Source organism: Pezoporus wallicus, unplaced genomic scaffold (genome assembly GCF_028554395.1).
Source record: "Pezoporus wallicus isolate ANWC-B61680 ecotype Strahan unplaced genomic scaffold, APGP_CSIRO_Pwel_v1 contig_6382, whole genome shotgun sequence".
NCBI lineage: Eukaryota > Metazoa > Chordata > Aves > Psittaciformes > Psittacidae > Pezoporus > Pezoporus wallicus.
The window spans coordinates 1,575,693-1,601,207 of record NW_026638015.1 but is presented as its reverse complement, the minus strand read 5'-3'; the positions used below and the strand labels follow the sequence as shown (position 1 = coordinate 1,601,207).

The following is a 25,515-nucleotide window of genomic DNA, read 5'->3' as shown; positions in this document are numbered from 1 at the left end:
TGTAATTTCTACTGAAAATAGCTCTGCTTAGATAATGCCTTGGCTTAAGTCATTTCCAAAGGTTAGAGAAAGCACAGAGGCCATGTGCTTGTGCTTTTATTGATGTCAAGACTTACTGCATAATGCTCAGTGTTGGCTTGGCTTATACTTGTCCCTGATGCTTAGCCGTGGACATCAATCAACCCCATGGAACAACAATACATTTTAATTTCATTGGTTTCAAGGGTTTTTCAAGAGGTCAGCATGACCAGCAGCAAGCAGCAGGACTCCTTCCATCCTTTTTGCCCTTGGTGTTTTATGTTGGGGGGTTGAGTGTGAACTGTGCATGCAGAAGGAAAACTGTGCTGTTGGGGAGAGAGGGGAAGATTGAAAGAGAATGGGGTTGGGGGCTGGATTAATGCCAAAATAGCCACAGGTGAAGGTTCACAAGACTGTACCATTGGGCAAATAGCTACACGACTGAATCCCATGCCAGTCCCTTAATAGGTTTTGCATCCATCACTGTAATCAAGACCCAGTCTAAGAAAGCTCCTGGAAAATCACCATGCTAAAAATCAGGATTTGCATTTTCCATAGAAATGAGAAAATGATCCTCTTGTATTTCTGTGCAGAATCTCCATCACCTACAGAGTCTGACACTGAGGAAGAAGTAATTTTTAACAGAATTCTGAAAATTAACAAAGGTAATACCACCAAATCCCTGCTTATAATGGGTGTCTCTACTGCTTTTTTCTTGGGTGACGTGGGAGGTACAAGTCTTACCACAATCTGTGCAAGTATTTTTCCCATCTTGCACACCATCATGTAAGAGATGCCCAGAGTCAGGCCACTGTGTGGTCTGCTGAAGCCCCATGGCATCCTGAATCTATAGTGTCAATATGAAGATGATATCAGGTATGGAGCCAACAGAACTATGCAGACAGCTTCTTCAGCTTTAGCTCTCCACATCTTTGTCATTCTTTGGCCATAAAAAGAGAACTTGGATATTTGGATGATTTATTATTTAACTGCTTTTTTCTTGAATGCATGCATCACTTTCATTCAGTCATCGTATGGCTTTATAGTACAGACTCCTAGATAAGCTATAGTCAGTTCCATGCTCCCTGCTCCAGACTTCCTCTCCCTTGATTCTTCCAAACATTCCCCTTTCTATTAGCTTGTCTTTCTCACATTTTCTCCTTCAGCAGTTATTTAAGAAGCTTTACTACTGTCTAGAAACGGACACCAAACCGTCCTACAGTTTTCTCTGGACAACACTCGATTCTCTTTTCGGTTTGCTTGCTTTCTTGGGTTTCCTTATTGACATCTCTCGTTTTTCCCCAGCATCCTTCCTGGGGAGATTTTTGATGCCATTCATTCAGTGTCACATGATAGATGATGATATAGTACCAAAGTACAACATCCCTCTCACTATTGCAACTGTGTTTGGTCATTTCCTGTCTTGCCTTAACCCCATCCAAGAGAGCTGGAGCTTCCCACCTCTTCTCTTAGATGAGGACACAGCAGCAAAAGTAGGGATGCATTTGAAGGCCATCAATAGTCCATTTCTCATGCTAGCCAGGAGAAGATGCTTAGGGAAAAATACAAAAGGAGGATGAGTAGAGTAACCCTTTTCCAAGGATACTTAGTAGATGTCCAGCAATCTGTGGCTCAGGAATTTCCACCCATCCTCTCTCACAACAGACAGCTCTCAGTACTTGCAAGAAGGTGACATAGCTCCACGAAGGAGTCGCAGTGCCATCAACTGTCGCCATTGCAATTGGCCGCAGTCCAGCGATGGGATTGTTCGTGTGCCCTACGTCTTGGATCCTACTTACGGTGGGTGTAAATTTCTATTATTATTTTTACTGGATTTTATTCAATAAGCTTCAGGTAGAAACCTACTTCCAGTGGCCTCACAAATAGTTGATTAAATCAGTTCTAAGGATTCACTTGTATTGTGCAAGCACAGAAAAATTGTAAATTACAAAGACCTCAACAGGAAAAAGAAAAAGAGATCAAATATCCTCAAGAAGTTTGCCTCCATAATGTTTTGGGACTGGTCTCTTGGAGACAAGAAAGATCATTCCTTCTAATAGTACTTGCCAGAATACCTGCCTTTATAAGTCCTATGACTATTGCAGTATGGCTTCAATAGTCTATTTTTCATCAGCAAAAGAGCTTTCTATAACTGTCTCCAAGTGTCTAATCAGAAGATCATAGAATAGAATAGAATCATAGAATAGTTAGGGTTGGAAAGGACCTTAAGATACATCACAATTACTACTAAAACTTATAAAGAGTAGTTGAGAAAAAAAGGGCCCCACCTGAATCCATTTCAACATTTCTGGATAAAGAAGATAATGCAGGGCTATTAATAGCTTAAATGAAATTAATTACTGAATAAATTAATTATTGGTCCTTGTGTGTTCCCCACCCCCCAATTAACCCTTTCTTCTCCAGAGGAGAGCCACATAAACGGGATTCATGATGCCATGGCAGAATTTGAAGCACTGACTTGTATTAAATTTGTGAAGCGTAAGACAGAGCGTGACTACCTCAGCATTAAATCTGCTGATGGGTAAGTTGAATTAACAAATTATGCTACATTGTTTTTCAGTTCTTCACCACATTTATTCCATGTGACCTTAGAGAGGAAAGAGGAATGGATCTCCTCGCATACCTTGCTAGTGCAAGGACTTGGCGGTTGTATCAGGAACTCAACAAAGACACTGAAGTGATGCAGATCATGGGAAAGCACCATTAAGGTGGAAAGAATAACAAGCTCATGTTTTCTGTGTGGCACTCTTAGCACCACATGTAACACGTTACCGGAGGTCTTATTTGGACAGGCAAAAACCAATTTCAACTTATGAAATAAACAGTTCTCTGAATCACACAGTTGGCTGTCAAGGTGAGAATTAAAGCTTATGAGAGAATTGTTTAACAAACATCCATTAGCTTTAAAGCGCTATTCATCTTCTGTCCAGTTTTCATACAGTGTTCAGTGTTTTGGAAAAACAGCTGTTACTTCTAGGGTCTTAAAGACTCTGTGCACAGAAAGTCAGAATGTAGGAGCCTCCATACTAATGAATGTCTTCCAGGATGCTTCAGTAATGATCACACTGTTGTTTCCTACATCATGGTCAGGTTTGCCCCTCTGTAGACTATCACAGTGGACAGGAAGGAATCCTTCCACTCCCACAAGACATGTCTGAAGCAAGGTTCTCTGTTCTGTTCCATTTTCTGCCTGACAATAAAGTCTTCTGTTGGTGTTTCATGCTTCTCTCAGCTGCTGGTCCAACTATGGGAGAGTAGGAGGTGGACAGACCGTCTCTGTGATGAAAGGAGGCTGCATGTGGAAAGGAATAATTCAGCATGAACTGGACCATGCTCTGGGCTTTTTGCATGAACATTCTCGAAGTGACAGGGATAAACATGTAAAGATCATGTGGGAGTACATCAGTCCAGGCAAGTACTTTTGAACTCTTCGATGTAGAAAGTGGTGTAATACATCCTACCATTCCCAGCTCTTCCTTCCTCCTTGAAGGAAGTAGATAGGGAGCATAGACTAAGTATAATATTATATATTCCAGCTGACAGACCAGACTTCAAGAAGTTTGAAAACTCGAATAACCTGGGTCTTCCATATGATTATTCCTCAGTAATGCACTATGGCCCGTAAGTAGCAGCATGGCATTGCTTTTGTTGGAACTTAAATCTTACATTAGGATTAGTTTCTACAATAACTCTTTCCTAACTACCAGTTTCCCCATTTCTCCTTCTGAGACAAACACTGTGAAGCAGTTCAGACAAGCCCCTCTTTAAGATTATCTTATTCACTCCACTCTTTAGCTTTCCATTAATCAGCCATTCACAGCTGAGCTTGGGAACAAAGGAGGACATCTTGAGATTGACTCTACTTACTGCTGGTCATGTTAATCAAACCTATTTGAACGGCACTGCTAGTCACATCAACATGAGCACCATTCTTGTTCTGCCTCCCAAACATTCCATTAAATCCTGAAAGGAGTAATTGTACCTAAAGAACATTTGTTTTTATGGTTTTGTTTTTTTTTCAGATATACATTCACTAATACCACTGGGAAAGCAACTATTGTACCAATTCCTGATGAATCAGTCCATATTGGACAAAGGCAGGGACTAAGCAACTTGGACGTGGCCAAAATCAACAAACTTTACAATTGCAGTAAGTGTCTCGGAGCCATCCTTTCATTGTTTACTCAGACCTATTTGGGCACACTGCAGAGACAGCAGTTTCTCATTAAAGAATGTGAGACTACTCACCTAAATTCATAGTACCCATCAAGGTTGTGCCGGGAGAGAATGCCAAGGTGAAGCTAGAGGCACATCGTGATTAGTGGGAAGATGCTTTCTGCTTCTAAATTAAATCAGACACATTCACTATATCGGCATAAGGGGCCTAATTGCATACCACATTGTAGCTTCACTGGAGTAATTTGCTTTCTTACAGCTCAAGAGACAACTATAAATCCCATAAAGAACCAGACATCTCTGTTCCTCATTGCAGTTTGCATTTAAGACCTGAACCAAACCAGAACAGTTATAGGCTTCTCTGAAATGGAAGCTTCATGAACCCTTATCCAGTTTTCAAATGTTTAAGCTGTCATTCTATATTTGCATGTATTTTTAACTCTTTATTTTTAACCTCTGTTAGAAGATATTCTCCCATACAGAGAAATTTATTTAGTCAAAGGGAAAAAACATGATTACTAAAATATTACCCCTTGCACAGAGGAAAGCTCAAGACCTCCTCCTAAGCATAGAGTTTAAGCATTGCAAAGACATCATATTTGCACTTGACTCTTCTAACATCACTTGACTTTCCCATCTCAGTGGGAAATAACATCACCAACTGCAGTGAGTTGAAACCTCTCACATTTTTTATAGAGGTGCAGAGAGATCCCGTGCTAAATTATAGAGTAATCAATAAAAGCTGATGCTTTTTCTAAGCACTACTTTATTTTCCATTTTGATGTAGATGCTTATGTATCATGTGAAAATTAGGACAATATGATTCTTCATTTTAATCAGGACCTACCAGTACTCTGAAATAAATACTGGGAGATCAGAAAATCGAGACCAATCCATTCTGAAGAGATTTTAATTGCAAATGAATGGAAGTTTCTGCAAGCCTGGTGCTGAAGCAAATGCTGTTTCTTTCTCAGGTCGCTGCAGCACTATTCTTGATGCAGCATCTGGGTCACTGAGATCTGCCAACCACCCAAGAAATTACTCAGATAACACCAACTGTGTCTGGCTCATCCGAACCCGATCCAGAAAGGTAATCACAGGTTAACAGTGATCTTGGAATATGCATGAACTTACTTCTTTATGATAAGCATTTTGCACTTTGTCTGCATGCCAGTTGCCAGATTAAGATCTTTTCCATGAGAGAGTTTTCAGCCTAGTCTCTACTTCTTGTCCTTAAGCCAGGTATGGGCAAAGACAACTGCAGAGTTGTGATTTTGAAAAACTTCCATATGCTGGGCTTCAGGTTTGAAAAATCAAGAGAAAGCAGTCTGAGCATGGGAGCATTCAGTCACAGGCCTGTTAGATCTGAACCCTGCAACTTCAGGGAATGAGTGTTAAGGCTGGGTAAGCAATTCCCATTTGGGCTTGGCTACAGCTTAGATTCTGTCTGTTTTATAGGATATTCCATGAAAGAAGTTACAAACTTGTATAATAAAGGCTGGTTTTCTCTTCCCTTCCAGATTTCATTGCACTTTCAAGCCTTTGAGCTGCAGACAACCAGAGGATGTCAGGGTGATTATGTTAAAGTTTATGATGGATCCAGCAAATCTTCTGCACTTCTAATGGACAAGACCTGTGGATCAAAGTTACCCAATGATGTAACTGCTTCTGGTAATCTCATGCTCGTAGAGTTCGTCACCGATGGTGCTGGTACAGCTTCTGGTTTTGAAGCCACCTTTACTTCTGGTAGGTCTGAGAACAAGGAGAGTGAAAAAAGAAAAACAGTCTGTGTCAATGAGCCTTCCTCTTCACAGAGGAAAAGCATTGTGTGAGGAACTGGTCTTTACAAAAGCCATTACTTTCTACCTTGCCCTTGATATAATGGATCGGTCTTACATTGGTACCATTTAATTCATTCAGGCAGACGGGGTCCATGCTCAGGACCAGTGGGGTTAGCTAGGTGATGTACGGTTCACTTTGCTTCTCAGATACATTGCCATTCCAAAGCATGCGCCATTAAAGATAACATCAATTTAATGTTAATGCTAGTGTTACTAGCACAGTAGAAAGAGAATAAATCATGATGAATTATTTAAATATATTGTTCCTTTGAGAAAAAGATGCAGTTTTTAATCTCACAGTTCAGAGGGCAAGACAGATCTATGAAGAACCAGGTCACCCAGCCCCATGGCAAGAAAAGGGGCAGTATTTCCATGGTCAGGACCCCCCAAATATATCTGCCTGAAACACTTTTTCTTCAGTTCCATTTAATTAAGAACTAAGGCCATGACTATACAATTAAGTTACCACAGGCTTCAAGTTAGCATGTATCAGCTGGAATAAAGAAAAACCTGCGTGCATGTCTATAGCCTACAGCAACTGCACAGTAGTGCAGCTTGCATTAGTATGGAAGAAAGCTCAGCTCCATTGTATGACCTTGTATTTTGCCATGGGATAAGAAGACAGAGTTTGCATAAATCCACTGAAATGTTTAAAAAAACTTACCCACATACCCAAATCAAACAGCAATTTTGCATTGTCTCTATGTAGTATCTATTCCTGTCCATTGTAGCTATGGAAGGAAATAAGAAAACTCCCCATGCCACTTTGATGTGTCAACACCTATAAACCAATCCTAGCTGTCAAATAAAATGTGATTTAATATTCATATATTTCAGAGATACTATGGTTTGTTCAGAGAGCTCTGAAAGCTAAATATTCTTTCATTTCACTTACAGTGAGGATCCAAGGAAAACGCAGCATCCACGACTGACTTCGTGAAGAACTTATTCTGTGAATATTGAAATTATGTATTTCCTCCTTTGCTCTTATCCTGGCTTGGATCAGTATGAAATTTAATTCTATTAAGAATCGAAGTTTTCATCTTCCTGAGAAAGTTTATTCCCCAAGCCATATAGATGTATGAATTCTATACATCCGGCGTGCTCCTCCTTTTGTCTGCACTGTTAAGTTATTACCTCTTTCTATTTAACAATTAAATAAAAAGCTTCATAATAAAAAAAGTTTCCATTTCTATTTTTCAAGAGTCCCTTCCAGCCGTACACACGATCAGTGTGCTCTTACTTCTTAGCCCCCTTCATTCAGCCACAGGGATGACAACGTCACCATAGGTTTAGTTAGTGGGCTGAAGAGATAAGCTGCATGCTTTACAAATTCAGTTTATGATCTTCACAGTCTTGAGCATGAAAAGGTCTTAGATAAAGAGCCTTTCCGCAGCCTAACATGCAAGCTTCCAATAATGACATTTAACAACCAGGTTATACCCTTAAATCACAGGAAAGATGGACAAGACAAAATCATTGCCGGTAAAGGACAGGTCCTTCCCATTGCAGTTTTCCTTGTACAGTTGGGTAGGCAGGGGACAGTTGAGGGTACCTTTTATCCACAAGCACTTTTAGCCAGCAGATACATTAAGCCTACGACACGACAAGAGGTACTAGATAATGCTGCCGGAGTTCATGCACATCTTCAGTTCTTCAGGCAAGGAGCTAAAGAAGATTTGTCAGGCAAAAAAAAGCTGAACTCTCCTCTTCTGATCTCATAAGGAGAACAGAGATCTGCAAGAATGGCTGAGCTCCTGGAGAGTTCATCTCACAGCCTTTACCTGCAATCACACTTTTAAAATGACTTCCTCTGGACCAAGACAAGCCTGTAAGGGAGCTGAGAACAAAATAGGCTGCTATTTTCCTCTTGTAACATAGACAGAGAGTTAAACACGGCTAACCTGGGTATTTAAGACGTGTATGTTTAGGTCTGAAAAAAACAAATACTTTTCCTGTTCTTGCTCTGTAACACTAGGAACCTTGGAATTCCTCTCATGGAGATACATTTCTAGAAAAGAGCAGTGGGAAGTGAATTTGAATCTCAGAGTAAAAATTATACAACAAAGACAAATTATTAATTTATTTTCTTTCATTAAAGGAGGCACCAAAAAGATGTAATTTGCAAGAATTCACTCAAAGCCGTGTCTGTATTCATACTGTTTGATGAAGAATCAGTCACTTCTTGGTGGTGGAGAAACTTTAATACCACTGAAGATTGCTTCATTATCCACAGTGGCTATGCAAATACCTCTGAACACAGTGATTTTGAGTCTGTTTTAGAAGTTCTTCAGACACTGCAAGAAGGGTTCAGTGTCTGCTACGCTCCTCTAGTTACTCTCAGCAGTCAAGTGTCGCTCATCAACACATCTTAAAAGGATTAGTCTTTTTGAAATGTTGTTAAAAATGCAGTTCTAGATAAATACATTTGACAGTTGTGATTCCTGAGCCCCGCAAAGCATTGTGGAATAAGTAATAGTGCAAAGCCAGAATCTGCTGGTGGATCAGTGAGGACCTAGCCTTTTTGATGTGGTGAGGAATTTGAAGTGGAATTAAGGTGTTCCATAGGGTGATAAAAAGGCTGTTTCATGTGATTTAGGTTCTTATGCTTGAAGGAGGGTTGGTGATTTCAGTAGATGAGCTTTGTGGAAAAGAGCTCTGAAATACCGTTGGCAAAGACTGAGAATTTGATAAAGCTGTGATCATCTGCGTGTTGCTAAAAGAATTAAGAGGTTTTCTTTTTAAGGGAAATTAAATTTTTTCTTTTTAAGGGAAATTAAAGTTTTTCTTTTTAAGGGAAATTAAATTTTTTCTTTTTAAGGGAAATTAAAGTTATGTCTGTTAGGCAAAACTAAACCCAGTGGATGATAAGACCCTGCAGTTTCCCCTTCTCATCTCAATATAATAAGATCCATTTCACTGCCAAGAGGCTGCCAGCAGAGTCCATGTCTGCATGGGGGTGGTCTGATCCCTGTTGCATAGGGCAGAGGAGAAGCTGGTCAAAGACTGAGCAGAGGTTCAATCTGAGCATGTGACCATTCACTTGCCCCAGGCAACTCTCCACAGATACCATAATGCTGTGAGCAGCCCAGGGCAGTCACTGATTCCACCTAGCCTGTGTTCCTAACCATCCAGGCAGCCTGTCCATGTCTAGAAATGCTTTCTAGCTTAAGGAGTTTAGCATCTTCTTGCTCTGATAATAAACATCCCCTACCACAATTTCAACCTGAGTGTAGAAGCCAGCCTGCTCAGCAGGATCATGTCTTCACCTATTGCCCTATAGCACAAGTATAACCTCTCCCTTGTGTATGTGGGGATTTCTCTCAAGCTCTAGGGACATGCATTAGGCTACAGACAGGGCAGCAGAACTACCAGTGAGTGTCTTGGCCTAGGAACAGCTTCATTAAATACTACTGAGTGGTCAAGTTGTGGTTCCAAGCACTCACTGTCAGACACACACACAGAACCATGTCTGCATCCTCTCCCTCATCCTTGGTTATCTCCAGAAGAAGCATCAGATAATGCAGCAAAATCATCTCCAGATACTCCATCTTGGTGGAAAAAATGTTTGCTGGGCAGCGGAGTACTTCAATAGTGTTGTAAATCACATCTGGGATTGTCCCAAACCCATATCCATGTGTTTGCACAATCTCCTCTGGGACAGGAGTGGGCATCTCTCAAGAAGCCTTAGTCTGGAAGCTACTACAGCAGGACAGAACACCAAGCATATTATGAGACTACCCTGCAGGTTTTATGGGGTGCTGTCCTAGAGGGGTGAAGCTGGGACTTCTTCTGGTCCTGGAGCAAATCCACTTTGGCATATAGAAACCTTCATATATACAAAGCCTCTTTGGCATATGGAAAGCTTCACATACACAACGCCTCCCACACATGTGGCAGAACATCACTTTTAGGACACTAGCGCTTCCCCTAAACTGCATCCATAGCGATCCAGCCAGGCCAGTCCTTGTGGAGAGATTCTTAACAGAAATACGAAGATTGGCAGGAATGCTGTAGGGATGGAAACGTGCGCGTGTGAGAAAGCACTGGAAGAAGCAGCCAAACAAGGGTTACAAGAACAGCCAGTATTGATAACAAGGGACATCATTCCCACGACACTGCTCCCATGACACTGCACCCAGGAGAATCATGGAGGAATGCATTGTTTATGGCATGACCACGGGGTCTATATTCCATGCAGGCAACAGCACAGATGACTTGTCAGTGGAAAATCCTGCACTCACACACCAGCAAGTTTGCAGCTACATTTTTGGTGTCATTCCTTTTTTTTCTGCTACTGTAGCAGGAAAAGAGAACTATTCTTCCTGCAGTAACAGGCTGTTTGAACACAAGAGGCTCTTCTATGAGGAGGCACAAATAATTGCCATGCTTATTTCAGTGGTGGTTCCCCCTCATGGTCTGAACTCTTCTTCACTAGGCACTATGCAGACATGGGACAGCTATACTATCACCTTGAACCGCAGGTCCCCCATGAGGGTGTTTGTATTCAGTCATGAGGAACATGCATGGGGCACATGAGGCTCTGCCCCATCCTGCTTCACTGCCCATGCTGGCAGGGCCCCTTCAACTGTGTTCAGATCAAGCCTTGAGAACATGCAGAACTCCCCAAAGCAGAGGCATCCATCTCAACCAGAGCCCCCCTGCCCTGTCCCTAGCAAGAGGTGGGCCAAGCCATCTCTGCAACAGCATCAGGGGAACATAAGCAGAACCATTTGCAATTTTGCTTTCCATTCAGTTGCTTAAGTTAGTTAATGTCTTCACTAAATGATAAAGCTTTTTCCTTCAGGCAACTAGTTTCTGTGGAAAGTGTTACCTTATTGAAAGCCACTATTTCTTAACCAGCTGCCACTTGGGTTAAGACGTTGCTTGAAGGGAGAGACTGAAATACTGATCTGTGGAAAGGCAGTGCAGTGCTCTGTGCCTTAGCTTTGACATGCAGATTATTTCTATGAAAAAGAAGTTCTATATTGTAGATCAAATGCTAACCTGTCAATAAACTGAACTAGGGGAAAAAAGCCCCACTACTCTAAATCTATGTAACCGACCAAGGGATTAAGATGTTGTGTATGCTGCTCTGGTATGGAGCACTAAATAAAGAGAGAGCTAGAACAATCCGGATTTTATAGCAAAAATTAAAATCAGTTCAACATATATAGATTGTATTTTCATTTAAGACTGTACTCCACTTTCTCTGTAATCTTTCCCTTGAATTTTTCCCATTGATGCATATTGATGCATGCGTTGATACATCTGAAAGAATTTTAGCTTGGTGCTCAAGGGCTCTGTTCCCTGCTGACTCACAGGCTTCCTGTGTTAAGAAGGAATATTGCTTTACAAACATCTTTCACATCATTATTTTATATGAAAGATATTTGTCTTTCTTTATAGAAAAGTGATAACTTTTAGTCAGCCTTTTCCACTGCTTTGAATGCTTAAAAGGAAAACAAAGTGAAAACAAGTACAATCTCAGAATCATAGAATGGTTTGGGTTGGAAAGGACCTTAAGATCGCCCAGTTCCAACTGTCCTGCCATGGGCAGGGACACCTCACACTAAACCATCTCACCCAAGGCTCTGTCCAACCTGGACTTGAACACTGCCAGGGATGGAGCATTCACAACTTCCCTGGGCAAACCATTTCAGTGCCTCACCACCCTAATAGGAAAGAACTTCTTCCTTATATCTGTCCTGGGTTCAGCAGTAGCAATCATGTTTTTTCCTTTGTGTTAACTGGTGCAGTGCTGTGTTTTGACTTCTAGTTTTGAGAACAGCGTTGGTGAAGCCGATGTTGTCGGTTGTTGCTAAGTGATGTTTACCCTGACCAAGGACTCTGTGAGGCTCATGCTCTGCCAGGGAAGAGGGGAGGCTGTGAGGAAGCAGAGGCGGGGCGCCTGACCCGGTAGCCGGGGAGGTATTCCATACCACAGCACGTCATGCCCGGGGTGGGGGGTAACTGGGAGTTACCCGGAAGGACAGGAGCTTCCGGGTGGAACTCGTTTTCTTGGCCGGTGGTATCGTATTCTCTTCCCTTGTTATTTTCCCTTATCATTGTTTTAGCTGATAGTAGCGGTGGTGATTTGTTGCTGGACTGTTCTTGTCTCAACCCGTAGGAGTTGCACTCTCTTGATCCTCCTCCCCGTTCCTCCGGGAGCGGGGAAGGGGAGAGCCCCGGTGCAGGGAGGGGGGGGAGACGAACACGGACCTTGATTGTTGTCAGCTCGGCACCACTCACTGGGAGTGAGTGAACAAGTTACCTGACTGGGTTTAAACCACGACAGTTCTTTTTTGGCGCCCAACGTGGGGCACGAGGGGTTGAGATAAGAACAGATCTGACTGGATTGATAGTCACTCGTCACAATGCTGATTTATTGGCTCTCAAGGTTTTTCCTCTTGATCTCACAGTTTCAGTATACCATATCTTACGTCCATCCGGTATTGGCTGTATTAGTGTTTTTCAAGTGTGGGGCTTGGGCTAAGGTTTTTATCCCATTGTACTTTATGGTAATGACTTGTAATACAATAGAATCATTGATCATGAAACTGATCTGGTTTATGTTCCCAGTGTGGTCACCACCTTTATACTTTGGGAGGTATATGATGGAGGTGCTTAGCAATTACACATCTTTTTTCTCCTTCTCAGGTGCTCAACCTGTGAAGGAGACATCCTTTTACCCTCCTAGTCGTCCCCCCAGACCATTTACATTTGAGAGTTTTGAATTTTTTAAATGGCCTTTTAATGCTCTTGAGACTTGTTTGCTGATGGTGATGGGAATCACCATGCTAACACGCATACAGAGTGTGTTTTGCCCACTACTGATTTCAAGAGTTAAGCAGATTCAGGTTTGGGTCTTGTCTGGGGTCAAACGACGATGTAGGAGGACCGAGAGATTTTCCCAGAGGCTGGACAGCCATGAGTGGCAGGGTGTGTGGGATAGTATGGGCAAGTATCTAGGTCAGTGGGCCCCTCCAGTATTTTGGAATTTCACTACCGAACAACTGCAAAATCCAGAAGAATTAGTAAAACACTTAAATGAGGTGTGTGGTCATTCTGGCCATACCAGAGATGGACAAATCACGGCAACGTGCTGGGGCTTGGCCTATGCTTACAGGGCCTTGTTCAACACTATCCAGCACCTTCAAAAGGAAAAGAATGTCGGCGGATTTGAGGGCAAAGTGACAGTCGCTACTCAAACTTTGGCTGCAATGAACTGCGCAGCTACCCCAGTGGCAAGTACAGCAGCTGCTCAAACTTCAACTGCAACAGACAGCGCGGTTACCCCAGCTCCAAGCACGGTAGCTACACCACCCCCAGCAACAAGTACAGTCGCCACTCAAACCACAGTGATAATCACTGCAGCCAAACCAGAGGACCAATTCGTACCAATATCAGTTGCCCCTGTACGCAAGAGAACAAGCAAAAAGGAGGCAAAAAGGGTGAAGCGAGATGAAGAACCAATGAATTCACCACCCGGTCCAGAATCTGATCAGGAGTCATCCTCACATGACGAAGAAGAAGAAGAAGAGGTAACTTCTCGACCTCGGACCTCAACCGAGCTGCGGAATATGCGAAAAGATTTTACCCGTCAACCAGGGGAGCACATCATCACCTGGTTACTCCGATGCTGGGACAATGGGGCCGATGGTCACGAACTAGAAGGTACAGAAGCCAAGCAGCTGGGATCACTTGCTAGAGAAGGGGGAATTGACAAAGCAATTGCAAGAGAGAAAAAGTCCCTCAGCCTTTGGAGGAGGCTCTTGGCAGCTGTGAAAGAAAGGTTTCCGTACAAGGACGATGTTACGAGTCGTTCGGCCAAGTGGACTACTATAGACAAAGGCATCCAGTCTCTGAGGGAATCGGCCATCGTAGAGATGATCTATCACATCAAGCCGAATAACGGGGATACACCTATAGATCCAGATGAAGTTGAATGTACACAACCCATGTGGCGAAAACTTACACGGAATGCACCGTCATCATATGCCCATTCATTGGCAACAGTGACCTGGAATGACATAGTACCACTAACAGTGGATGAAATGGTTCATAAACTCCGAGAGTTCGAAGACAATCTCACTCCTTCCATCATCTCAGCTGTGAAAAAACTGTCCCAGGACCTCGACAAATTGAGGGACGATGTATCTGATTTATCCAGCTCCTCACGTGTACCAACACGCGTCTCAGCTATTAACAAAAGACGTCCTATTGTTCAAGAGAGGAGATACAGAAGGTATACGCCACGGGGTACCCTATGGTTTTACCTGCTGGATCACGGAGAAGACATGACAAAGTGGGATGGAAAACCTACTTCAGCTTTGGAGGAACGGGTGAGTGAACTGAAGAGGGGAGCAAGGGCCAAGACTGATCGTCCCATGAGAGCTACGGCTTCAGTCTCTGGTGAGCAGTTTCCCAGATGGAGTGGAAGAGCTGATTTTACTCCAGCTCCTGTGATAACGAAGAATAATCCCTTTCAACACGACTTAAGTGTCCAATGCTGTGACGACCATTAGAGGGGCCCTGCCTCCAGCCAGGTGGAGGTAGGGGACAATCGGATTTACTGGACTGTGTGGATCAGATGGCCTGGCACATCAGTCCCACAGAAGTATAAGGCTCTAGTAGATACCGGTGCACAGTGTACCCTGATGCCATCAAGCTGTCAAGGGGTGGAACCCATCTATATTTCTGGAGTAACAGGAGGATCCCAAGAGTTGACTGTGCTGGAGGCTGAAATCAGCCTGACTGGGAGGGAGTGGCAAAAGCACCCTATTGTGACTGGTCCAGAGGCTCCATGCATCCTCGGCATAGACTACCTCAAGAGAGGGTACTTCAAAGACCCAAAAGGGTACCGGTGGGCTTTTGGTATTGCTGCTTTGGAGACTGAGGAAATTGAGCAGCTGTCCACCTTGCCTGGTCTCTCAGAAGATCCCTCTGCTGTGGGGTTGCTGAAAGTTGAAGAACAACAAGTGCCAATTGCGACCACAACAGTGCACCGGCGGCAATATCGCACCAACCGAGACTCCCTGATTCCCATCCATCAGCTGATCCGTAGACTGGAGAGTCAGGGGGTGATCAGCAGGACCCGCTCACCCTTCAATAGCCCCATATGGCCAGTGCGAAAGTCTAATGGAGAATGGAGACTAACAGTAGACTATCGTGGCCTGAATGAAGTCACACCACCATTGAGTGCTGCCGTACCGGACATGCTAGAACTTCAGTATGAACTAGAGTCAAAAGCAGCCAAGTGGTATGCCACGATTGATATTGCCAATGCATTTTTCTCCATTCCTTTGGCAGCAGAGTGCAGGCCACAGTTTGCTTTTACTTGGAGGGGTGTCCAGTTCACTTGGAACCGACTGCCCCAGGGGTGGAAACACAGCCCTACCATTTGCCATGGACTGATCCAGACTGCACTGGAACAGGGGCAAGCTCCAGAACACCTGCAATACATTGATGACATTATTGTGTGGGGCGATACAGCGGAAGAAGTCTTTGAGAAAGGGAGGAAAATAATCCAAATCCTGCTGAAAGCCGGTTTTGCCATAAAACGGAGTAAGGTCAAGGGACCTGCACAGGAGATTCAATTTTTGGGAATAAAATGGCAAGATGGACGTAGACAGATCCCCACAGATGTGATCAACAAGATAACAGCAATGTCTCCACCAACTAATAAGAAAGAAACGCAAGCTTTCTTGGGTGCAGTGGGGTTCTGGAGAATGCACATCCCAAATTACAGTTCGATTGTAAGCCCTCTCTATCATGTGACCCGGAAGAAGAATGATTTTAAATGGGGCCCTGAGCAGCAACAAGCCTTTGAGCAAATTAAACGCGAGATAGTTCATGCAGTAGCCCTTGGACCTGTCCGGACCGGGCCAGATGTAAAAAATGTGCTGTACACTGCAGCTGGGGAGAACGGTCCTACCTGGAGCCTCTGGCAGAAAGCTCCAGGGGAGACTCGAGGTCGACCCCTCGGCTTTTGGAGTCGGGGATACAAAGGATCTGAGGCCAGCTATACCCCAACTGAGAAAGAGATACTGGCAGCCTATGAAGGGGTTCGAGCTGCTTCGGAAGTGATTGGCACTGAAGCACAGCTCCTCCTGGCACCCCGGCTGCCCGTGCTGGGCTGGATGTTCAAAGGCAGGGTCTCCTCTACACATCATGCAACTGATGCTACATGGAGTAAATGGGCTGCACTAATTACACAACGAACTCGAATAGGAAATCCCAGTCGTCCAGGCATTCTAGAAGTCATCATGGACTGGCCAGAGGGCAAAGATTTCGGAATGTCACCAGAGGAGGAGGTGGTGCGTGCTGAAGAGGCCCCACCATATAATAAACTGTCAGAAAGTGAAAAGCAGTATGCCTTGTTTACTGATGGCTCTTGCCGTATTGTGGGAAAGCATCGGAGATGGAAGGCAGCTGTATGGAGTCCTGGACGACAAGTTGCAGAAACTGCTGAAGGAGAGGGTGAATCGAGTCAATTTGCCGAGGTGAAAGCCATCCAGCTGGCCCTGGACATTGCTGAACGAGAAAAGTGGCCAGTACTTTATCTCTATACTGACTCATGGATGGTGGCAAATGCCCTGTGGGGGTGGTTGAAGCAATGGAAGCAGAGCAACTGGCAACGCAGAGGTAAACCCATCTGGGCTGCTGCACTGTGGAAAGATATTGCTGCCCGGGTGCAGAACCTGGTGGTGAAGGTACGTCATGTAGATGCCCATGTACCCAAGAGTCGGGCCACTGAGGAACACCAGAACAACCAACAAGTGGATAAAGCGGCTAAGATTGAAGTGGCTCAGATGGACTTAGATTGGCAACATAAAGGTGAATTATTTTTGGCCCGGTGGGCCCATGACACTTCAGGCCATCAGGGCAGAGATGCAACATATAGATGGGCCCGTGACCGAGGGGTGGACTTAACAATGGACACTATTGCCCAGGTTATTCATGAGTGTGAAACATGTGCTGCAATTAAACAAGCCAAGCGGTTAAAGCCTCTTTGGTATGGAGGACGATGGTTGAAGTATAAATATGGGGAGGCCTGGCAGATTGACTATATCACACTGCCACCAACCCGCCAAGGCAAGCGCCATGTGCTTACCATGGTGGAAGCAACCACCGGGTGGCTGGAAACATACGCTGTGCCCCATGCCACTGCCCGGAACACCATCCTGGGCCTTGAGAAACAGATTTTGTGGCGACACGGCACCCCAGAGAGAATTGAGTCAGACAATGGGACTCATTTCCGGAATAACCTTATAGATATTTGGGCCAAAGAGCATGGCATTGAGTGGGTATATCACATCCCCTACCATGCACCAGCCTCTGGGAAAATCGAACGGTACAATGGGCTGTTAAAAACTACACTGAGAGCGATGGGTGGGGGAACTTTCAAGCATTGGGATACACATTTACCAAAGGCCACCTGGTTGGTCAACACCAGAGGATCTGCCAACAGGGCTGGCCCAGCCCAGTCAGAACTTTTACATATTGTAGAGGGGGACAAAGTTCCCGTGGTGCATATGAAGAATTTGCTGGGGAAGACAGTCTGGGTTATTCCTGCTTCAGGTAAAGGCAAACCCACTCGTGGGATTGCTTTTGCTCAGGGACCTGGATATACTTGGTGGGTAATGCGGGAAGATGGGGAAGTCCGATGTATACCTCAAGGGGATTTGATTTTAGGGGAAAACAGCCAGTGAACTCAATTGTATGCTGTTGCCTGCTGTGTAATGCTTTTATAGCCCATCAACTAGATGTCTCCAGGTCACCAGCGACTGGCCCTGACTTCCCTCCAGCCATCATCCCAACAGAGAATGAACTTGGAACATCATGGACCGGATGGACTCGGCAGCATTATAGGGATTGGTCCATGCACTAAGAAAATGATTTTTTTTTCCTCTTGGTCTGTATGTATATGGATGTATATATGTGGGAGAGCGATGGTGTATTGAAAATGTGGGATCTGAGCACGACGTGAATGGTATGGAATAAGGGGTGGATAATGTCCTGGGTTCAGCAGTAGCAATCATGTTTTTTCCTTTGTGTTAACTGGTGCAGTGCTGTGTTTTGACTTCTAGTTTTGAGAACAGCGTTGGTGAAGCCGATGTTGTCGGTTGTTGCTAAGTGATGTTTACCCTGACCAAGGACTCTGTGAGGCTCATGCTCTGCCAGGGAAGAGGGGAGGCTGTGAGGAAGCAGAGGCGGGGCGCCTGACCCGGGCTAGCCGGGGAGGTATTCCATACCACAGCACGTCATGCCCGGGGTGGGGGGTAACTGGGAGTTACCCGGAAGGACAGGAGCTTCCGGGTGGAACTCGTTTTCTTGGCCGGTGGTATCGTATTCTCTTCCCTTGTTATTTTCCCTTATCATTGTTTTAGCTGATAGTAGCGGTGGTGATTTGTTGCTGGACTGTTCTTGTCTCAACCCGTAGGAGTTGCACTCTCTCGATCCTCCTCCCCGTTCCTCCGGGAGCGGGGAAGGGGAGAGCCCCGGTGCAGGGAGCGGGGGGAGACGAACACGGACCTTGATTGTTGTCAGCTCGGCACCACTCACTGGGAGTGAGTGAACAAGTTACCTGACTGGGTTTAAACCACGACAATATCCAACCTAAACTTCCCCTGTTTAAGTTTGAACCCGTTACTCCTTGTCCTATCACTGCAGTCCCTAATGAAGAGTCCCTCCCCAGCATCTCTATAGCCCCCCTTCAGATACTGGAAGGCTGCTAAGAGGTCTCCATGCAGCCTTCTCTTCTCCAGGCTGAACAACTTGCTCAGCCTATCTTCATATCTTCTTCTTTCCCCTCCAATTCCAACACATACAGTCATTCATAGAAACTATTCTGTATCGCATTCTAGTTTCAGAGGAATTGGTATCATCCTTTACCAGGAAAATAGTTACAGCTCAAAACACATTCAGAAGTTCATTGAACAATGTCACTCTATATATGTAATCAGTACCTGACCTTTTAAATGAAGTGATGGGCATTAGAGTGAGAAACCTGACAATGGCTATGAAAAGAAAACATTTTTATTTGGCATTAATTCGCAGAATAGATGTTGCCTGAATTTACCTGGTTTACATCTCTTTCAGGAAAATGGTAAAGACAGTATCAGAAAGAATACTCTTTCTCTTTTTTTTTAATTATTATGTTTTCTTTGATTATACTGAAAGAAATCCTAAACATTCTATTTCTCTTACTCTTAGTTCATTTCAGCTTTGGTAATATTAGATAAAACCATTTAATTTGACATAATATATTGCTTATTAGATAGTAGTTGCAATTTTTTACTATTGTTTCTGAATTCTTATATAAAGGAAGCTTTGCTTGTATGCTTAGGATCTGGAAACACTGACAACTATAGCTATGTGACCAGCAAGTGCTCTAATCCACAAGGAGACCATGAATTACAGATGGAAAGTATTATATTAGACTTCATATTTATTTATAAATTCCTGGAGAAAGCATGTGGAAAATCATACATTTTAAAGGTACTGACATAATTCCATTATATTTGTCATATATTACATTTATTATTTAGTCAAACTACTGTAATTATAGAGCATCTAGACTAAACTGTGGCTCAATCCCCAACAGGCATTTCCAGTAAAACAAACAATGACAATAATAAGAATAATTTTCCTTCAAATGAGTTCTTGAAAAGCTGTAAATATGAAACAGCCATTCTGCATAGAAAAAAAATTGCTTTGGAGAAGTGTTTTTTCCTTTTTAATAACCTGAAAATGTGCCTTCCTGGGTATTAACAAGACATTAGTGGGTAAAACATAAAATCATTTCTTATGTTTGTAGGGGGGGATGCGGTGATGATGATAATAGGAGGAATATGGACTAATGCATATATTCAAGATGTCACTTTAAACAATAGAATTGTATAAAGCATTACTTATAGGGAGTAACACTATATATAAATGCCTTATATATAAATAAATAGCTATTTGCCTAAAAAGATATTACTAAAAATTAACCAACTATTTGACATGCCAATCAATAAGCGAAGAAGACTTCCACTTATGCAAAAAGCCAAATCCCATTTTTTAGGATAGATCTAAGAATAATCATCATCTTCTTCACCTCTTAACATGTACACACCAACCTGATGATCTACTGGATGCCACTTGTCCCCGCACGGGTTTCTGTTCTTTACAAACAATACTTTTCTGTGTAGTAATTTGCTTTCCTATCTGACCCTCCTGTGTCTGAGTAGCTGAGAGCTTCGCTTTCCCACCATGTGTTGCAGTAGCAAGGCAAAACCTATCTCGAGATAAATATCATCTTACCTCTGGCACTTGTTTCTGGTTCATAATTGCTGTAATGTTAGCCATAGGACATCCAATTTTAACCCAGTATCATCAAAAATTATGTAATGTTATGAAAATATGAATGCTGTATTATTTAGGCAGATTTAAATGCTTTTCCAAGTAGTATCTCTGTCTCTCATGGCTCCCCACAGCAGCTATGTGACTGTCTCTCACAGCTCCTGCCCTGACACTGCGGGTCCTGCTGGTGTTATTGACCATACCTTCACTTGTTGCCTTCACACTGCTCTTCCCCTATCAGTCCTAACCCAGAATCTTCCCATTCTAACCCAAAATCTTCCAGTCCATTTCATGCTCTACTTTTACCTCATTTTAATTCATGTCTCCCGTACCCATCGCTCCTGACTTGATTCCCACATATATTTCCCAGCAAGATCCAAAGGACCAAAAAAGCTCCCTAAAAGCCCCCCTTCAGACACTGGAAGCTGCTCTGAGGTCTCTCTTTCTCAGCCTATTATCATATAGGAGGTGATTCAGGCTTTGAAACACAAATGTGCATCACTGTGATGGTTGTTACCACAACCAGCATCCTTAGTCTTTTCTTCTCTCCATGTATTTCAGTCACACACAGGTCAGAGTTTTCATGCTTGAAGAGGCAGAAAAAGCAATACCAGGTAAGAGTTTTTAAAACTGCTTTTGAATTCCTAGCTGACAAATATGTATCCTGGTTAGTGCCATAGGAACAGTGCTCCTCCTGCCTGTCAGGAAATGTCCAACTCCTCTACTGGAAAACCCACTTGTGGTTTTCCAACTGTCTTGTCCAAAATCATACGAATAAGGACATGGAACTGTTGGAACAAGTCCAGAGGAGGCCACGAGGATGATCAGGGGACTGGAGCACCTCCTGTGTGAAGACAGGCTGAGGAAGGTGGGGCTGTTCAGCCTGGAGAAGAGAAGGCTGCGTGAAGACCCATAGCAGCCTTCCAGTATCTGAAGGGGGCCTATAGGGATGCTGGGGAGGGACTCTTCATTAGGGACTGTAGTGACAGGACAAGGGGTAACGGGTTCAAACTTAAACAGGGGAAGTTTAGATTGGATATAAGGAGGAAGTTCTTTACTGTGAGGGTGCTGAGGCACTGGAATGGATTGCCCAGGGAAGCTGTGAATGCTCCATCCCTGGCAGTGTTCAAGGCCAGGTTGGTCAGAGCCTTGGGTGCCATGGTTTAGTGTGAGGTGTCCCTGCCCATGGCAGGGGGGTTGGAACTGGATGATCTTAAGGTCCTTTCCAACCCTAACTATTCCGTGATTCTATATGCCAGTAATTTTTAACTCCATTCTGTCACATTTATCTTTTAAATGTGTTTACTTGAGGTTATAGTATCTGAGATGATGCTCAAGGCTCATTCTTTTCTAGCTTTTTATTAAATGAGACTTGTCAGTCCACAGGTCAGGATAGTGTCCATGGCTAAGCAGAAGCACAGTTGCGACATGACTGTAGACAGATATACCCACCAGTCAGTTTAACCAGAGACTAATGGTGTTGATCTCAGCTTAAATGAGGCGTTTGAGCCCATAAGCAGGTTTGTAGGGAAGCCCCAGGTTAAACTGATCAGGGCAATTAAAGCCTATTAGTGCACTCAGCCACCTGAGAGCAGGAGATAAATGGTGTTGGGAAGGTTGCTGTTCTTTAGTATTAGTGTGGTTTGGAACAGGCTTGGCTTGGTTCTGCAGCAAGGTCCTGGTATAACCAGTGGGTAAGTGCCACAGCGTTTCATGAATTGGTAAATGATCTGCTTAGGTAGCTGATTAACTATAATGTTTTGTCCTGCTAGTATTTTATACACCTATCAATCTTACTTATTTTGACTTTTATATGTCAAGCTACTTGATGGAAGAAGCTTCTGCTTTTCTTTAAAGTCCTTTGTTTTGATGTATGTGTATGATGGCTGCTTCTATTATCCAGTTGTCTTTAAGAGCATCTTTTCTGCTACTTTAACTTAGAGTTATTTCCTTTCATATCATTGTTCTGTGGGATTGTAATGATTAAATCTAGTTATGTTTGTGCATAATACATTTAAATTGGAAGAAATATAATTTGAGAGACTGTGTACACAGGGATGTTCATTTTTATTATTATTTTCTCTTGACTTTCAATCTTCCATTTCTGATATACTTAATTGTTCTTTCATATGGCAGTCTTGGAGAAAATTTTCTCTATTGGGCTTAGTCAAAAGGAGTTACAAATCTTACACTTTTTAGGAAGATGCACTGTCATCTTATTTTAGAGATTCAGAAATGATTTTATAGCAGAAAACAGTGCAAATCTGGCTCAAAGCCCTTCAGCTTCTAAATCTCAATGGTTTTTCACTGTCTTATATTTTGCTAGTTTGTATGGATCCAATTGACAAATTTACATTTGGATGTTGCTAATTAGATTTCTGAACACATTCGGATTTATCTCAGTTGTAAGTTGCTATTTAATGTGGGATGAGAATGTAGCCCTGTGGATTAGAAGTTTTAAGACATAGAAACCCACATTCAGCACTGAGTTTTGCCTGCAAATTCAGGGTTCTGTTATGTGGGAGGCATAAAAGAAGCTGTTTACATGAAAATGCAGAGCTGCATGAGACACCAAGACTTGAATTATGCAAGATGTTGCAGGTTAGGCTTGAGATATATTACTAGAATCTGAAATGAGACTCATTCATGGGAAGTGCAACGTAGAATGCCCCAAAGTGAGAAAGCTCCTGGAGTTAAAATAACTGTTGGTAGGAATGCAGATGTGCAAGAGAGATTAAAATACTCCTTTCTGAATGAAATGTAGTTTTAGTTTTCACCAGTAGTAAAATCATCAATTATATTTTAAAAACGACATAAGTAACCCAGTAAGTTTGATCTGATTTTAATCCTGCCTCTTTTCACAAGATATTTTGACAGATGCAGCCCTAAGTGTGTTTGATACAGTAAGACTCGGGCTCCTTTTTGACTTGATTCTAGAAAACATTGTTATTATTTTTAACCAGAGTATGGGTGATATTTAACACAAATTTGGAATTGGATTTTTTTGTACCTAAGCAGTGCACAGGTCTCAGCTGATGGGCAGCAACACTTCAGTTCAAAGAGTTCCAAAGACTGTAATTGCCAGTAATGTTTCTTTCTAGCATCTGTGTTTGTTGGCTAAGTGCATGCTAAACTAGATATCCTTAGTAAATAGATACACAGCATTGGTTTGAAGGGAGATGTTTAGAAAATATCATGTAAATGGAAGAGGAGAGCCATTCTATTTAAACTCACTGCTATTACCCCCAAATTTTTTGTTACGCTCTCTATAAATTAAAACATCACTACCAATAAATACCTTTGCAAAACAAAGCATTTTCTTAGTTTGCTTAGGTATGAAGTATGTATCAGATTCTGTTTCTACCAATTTCTCTTAGGGTGGCCTACACCTAGATTTCACACAATAGAATTGTAGAATAATTAGGGGTGGAAAAGACCTTACTATCATCCAGTTCCAGCCCCCTGCCATGGGTAGGGATGCCTCATCCTAGACCATGTCACACCAACCTGGCCTTGAACATAATAATGAGTCTTACCCCAACTATCCTGTAAGAAAATCTATTTCAAGAGTGATAATAGTGTTCAAGTGGTTTTCAAAACTGAAGAAACCAGTCCCTTCCTTGCAGGGCATACAGTTCTTTTCTCCCTAGAATACTATTAGGACAGGGCTATCCCAATGTGTTAGTAGAGGGTCAAAGTCAACTGTGTCAAATGAGATAGACTTATAAGTTACAGCAATTTCATAATCCACACGTGTTTCCATTGAAATTAGTTGTATAATGAAATGTTGGTACTTTCTGTTACTGTGGCCAATCCAGTCTGTAATCACAAAATAAGAGGCTATTTCAGATAGATAATTTATTCAGAACATTATTCTCCTTCTGTTCACAAAATGCTTGGAAAATTATCACATAATTTTATTGCCTGAGTTTGTAAATTTATTTGGAAAATATTTTCCCTGTGTGAATATTTTATGAACGATTTGTTGGGGATATTCATGATTCAAATTACAGTATTAATTCAGTGCTTAAGTAGTACAGTGCCTAAGGAATACAGTTCCTGCATTGTAATTGTGATTTGTGCTACTTAACCAGCCATTTCCCATTTAGAATATAAAGTGTGAATAATCACATTCAAATATATAGTTTGGGACTGTTTAAGCTTTCATATTTAGATTTATTTTTGCAAGTTAAAGTAAGGTTTGGTTTTTTTGAAAGTCCAATGAATATTAGTGGACTTTTTTCCTCCAGTGCTTACTCAGCTCTAGGAACTGCATTTTGCTGACCTAGAACTTCCCTGCAGTTTCAGTTGAGTGCAGCCTTCTCCCTTCACTTCATCTAGACTATTTTCTAAAGTTCCTGTGGGCTGGGAAGGATTTGTCACTGTGCACTGCAGATATCCTCATTCCAGTGCAATCTGTTAATCCAGCGCAGCCCTTTGGGATACACTGGTGAAAGATACCCCAGATGTAAGGTGTTTTTTTTTTTCCCTATGTTGTTTCCAAAGTATATGGAGACTCTTCTCTAACCCAGCAATGTATTGCTTAAAATTAGGCATCTAAGTATGTATTTATATGGTTGAATATGAGTATTTTTTTTACAGCTCTAGATTGTCTTCTGGCCCTTTTAAAGTCGGTGACAGTTACATACATGTGTAACATAAACTAAAATAAATGCAATATCAAGCTGTGATATCTATACATTTAGATCTAGCATGACTCTGTCTTTTTCCCCTAGCTGTTGATTCAACATTTCCTTCATTTCAAGGTGCTGTGAAGCTTAACTAATTGTTTCTGAACCACATTGAGATAATCAAGACAAAAGTAGCTACACAAGTGCAAAGCAGTTTCTATAAATACTGAGCAGGGGCAGAAGCAGTGTTATCTACAAGTGTTCACAGATTTCTAAGCTTCTTTTAAACCTGTAGGTTGTTAGTGTCTGAAAACACATTTGTTCTTGGTGGTTATAGGTGGGACATACAGAATATCAGGGAAGGTTTTTCACTGAAGATGTGGCTTCCTGGGTGATAAAATGCCTCATTGCAGGGCAGCATTGCTGATTTAATGTTTCTGTGAAGTTCAGAGACCCACTTCTTTCATGTGGGGAATCTG

The 25,515-nt window shown here is 42.6% G+C and overlaps 1 protein-coding gene and 1 long non-coding RNA gene across 2 annotated transcripts in view; both read left to right on the top strand.

Moving 5' to 3' along the window:
* Window positions 1-586: 586 nt before the first annotated feature.
* LOC130598886 (astacin-like metalloendopeptidase) lies at window positions 587-7,172 on the top strand. The gene is made up of 9 exons (XM_057408779.1): window positions 587-683; window positions 1,684-1,818; window positions 2,443-2,560; window positions 3,272-3,450; window positions 3,576-3,660; window positions 4,062-4,189; window positions 5,190-5,305; window positions 5,736-5,961; window positions 6,954-7,172. The coding sequence occupies exons 1-9, from the start codon at window positions 587-589 to the stop codon at window positions 6,986-6,988; spliced, it is 1,119 nt and encodes a 372-aa protein (XP_057264762.1). The 3' UTR covers window positions 6,989-7,172.
* A 14,876-nt stretch (window positions 7,173-22,048) lies between these two features.
* The window catches only part of LOC130598855 (uncharacterized), a 42,994-nt gene continuing 39,527 nt past the window's right edge, over window positions 22,049-25,515 (top strand). The window contains exon 1 of the long non-coding RNA XR_008972101.1: window positions 22,049-22,099. This is a non-coding gene — a long non-coding RNA (uncharacterized LOC130598855). The remainder of the gene's footprint in view (window positions 22,100-25,515) is intronic.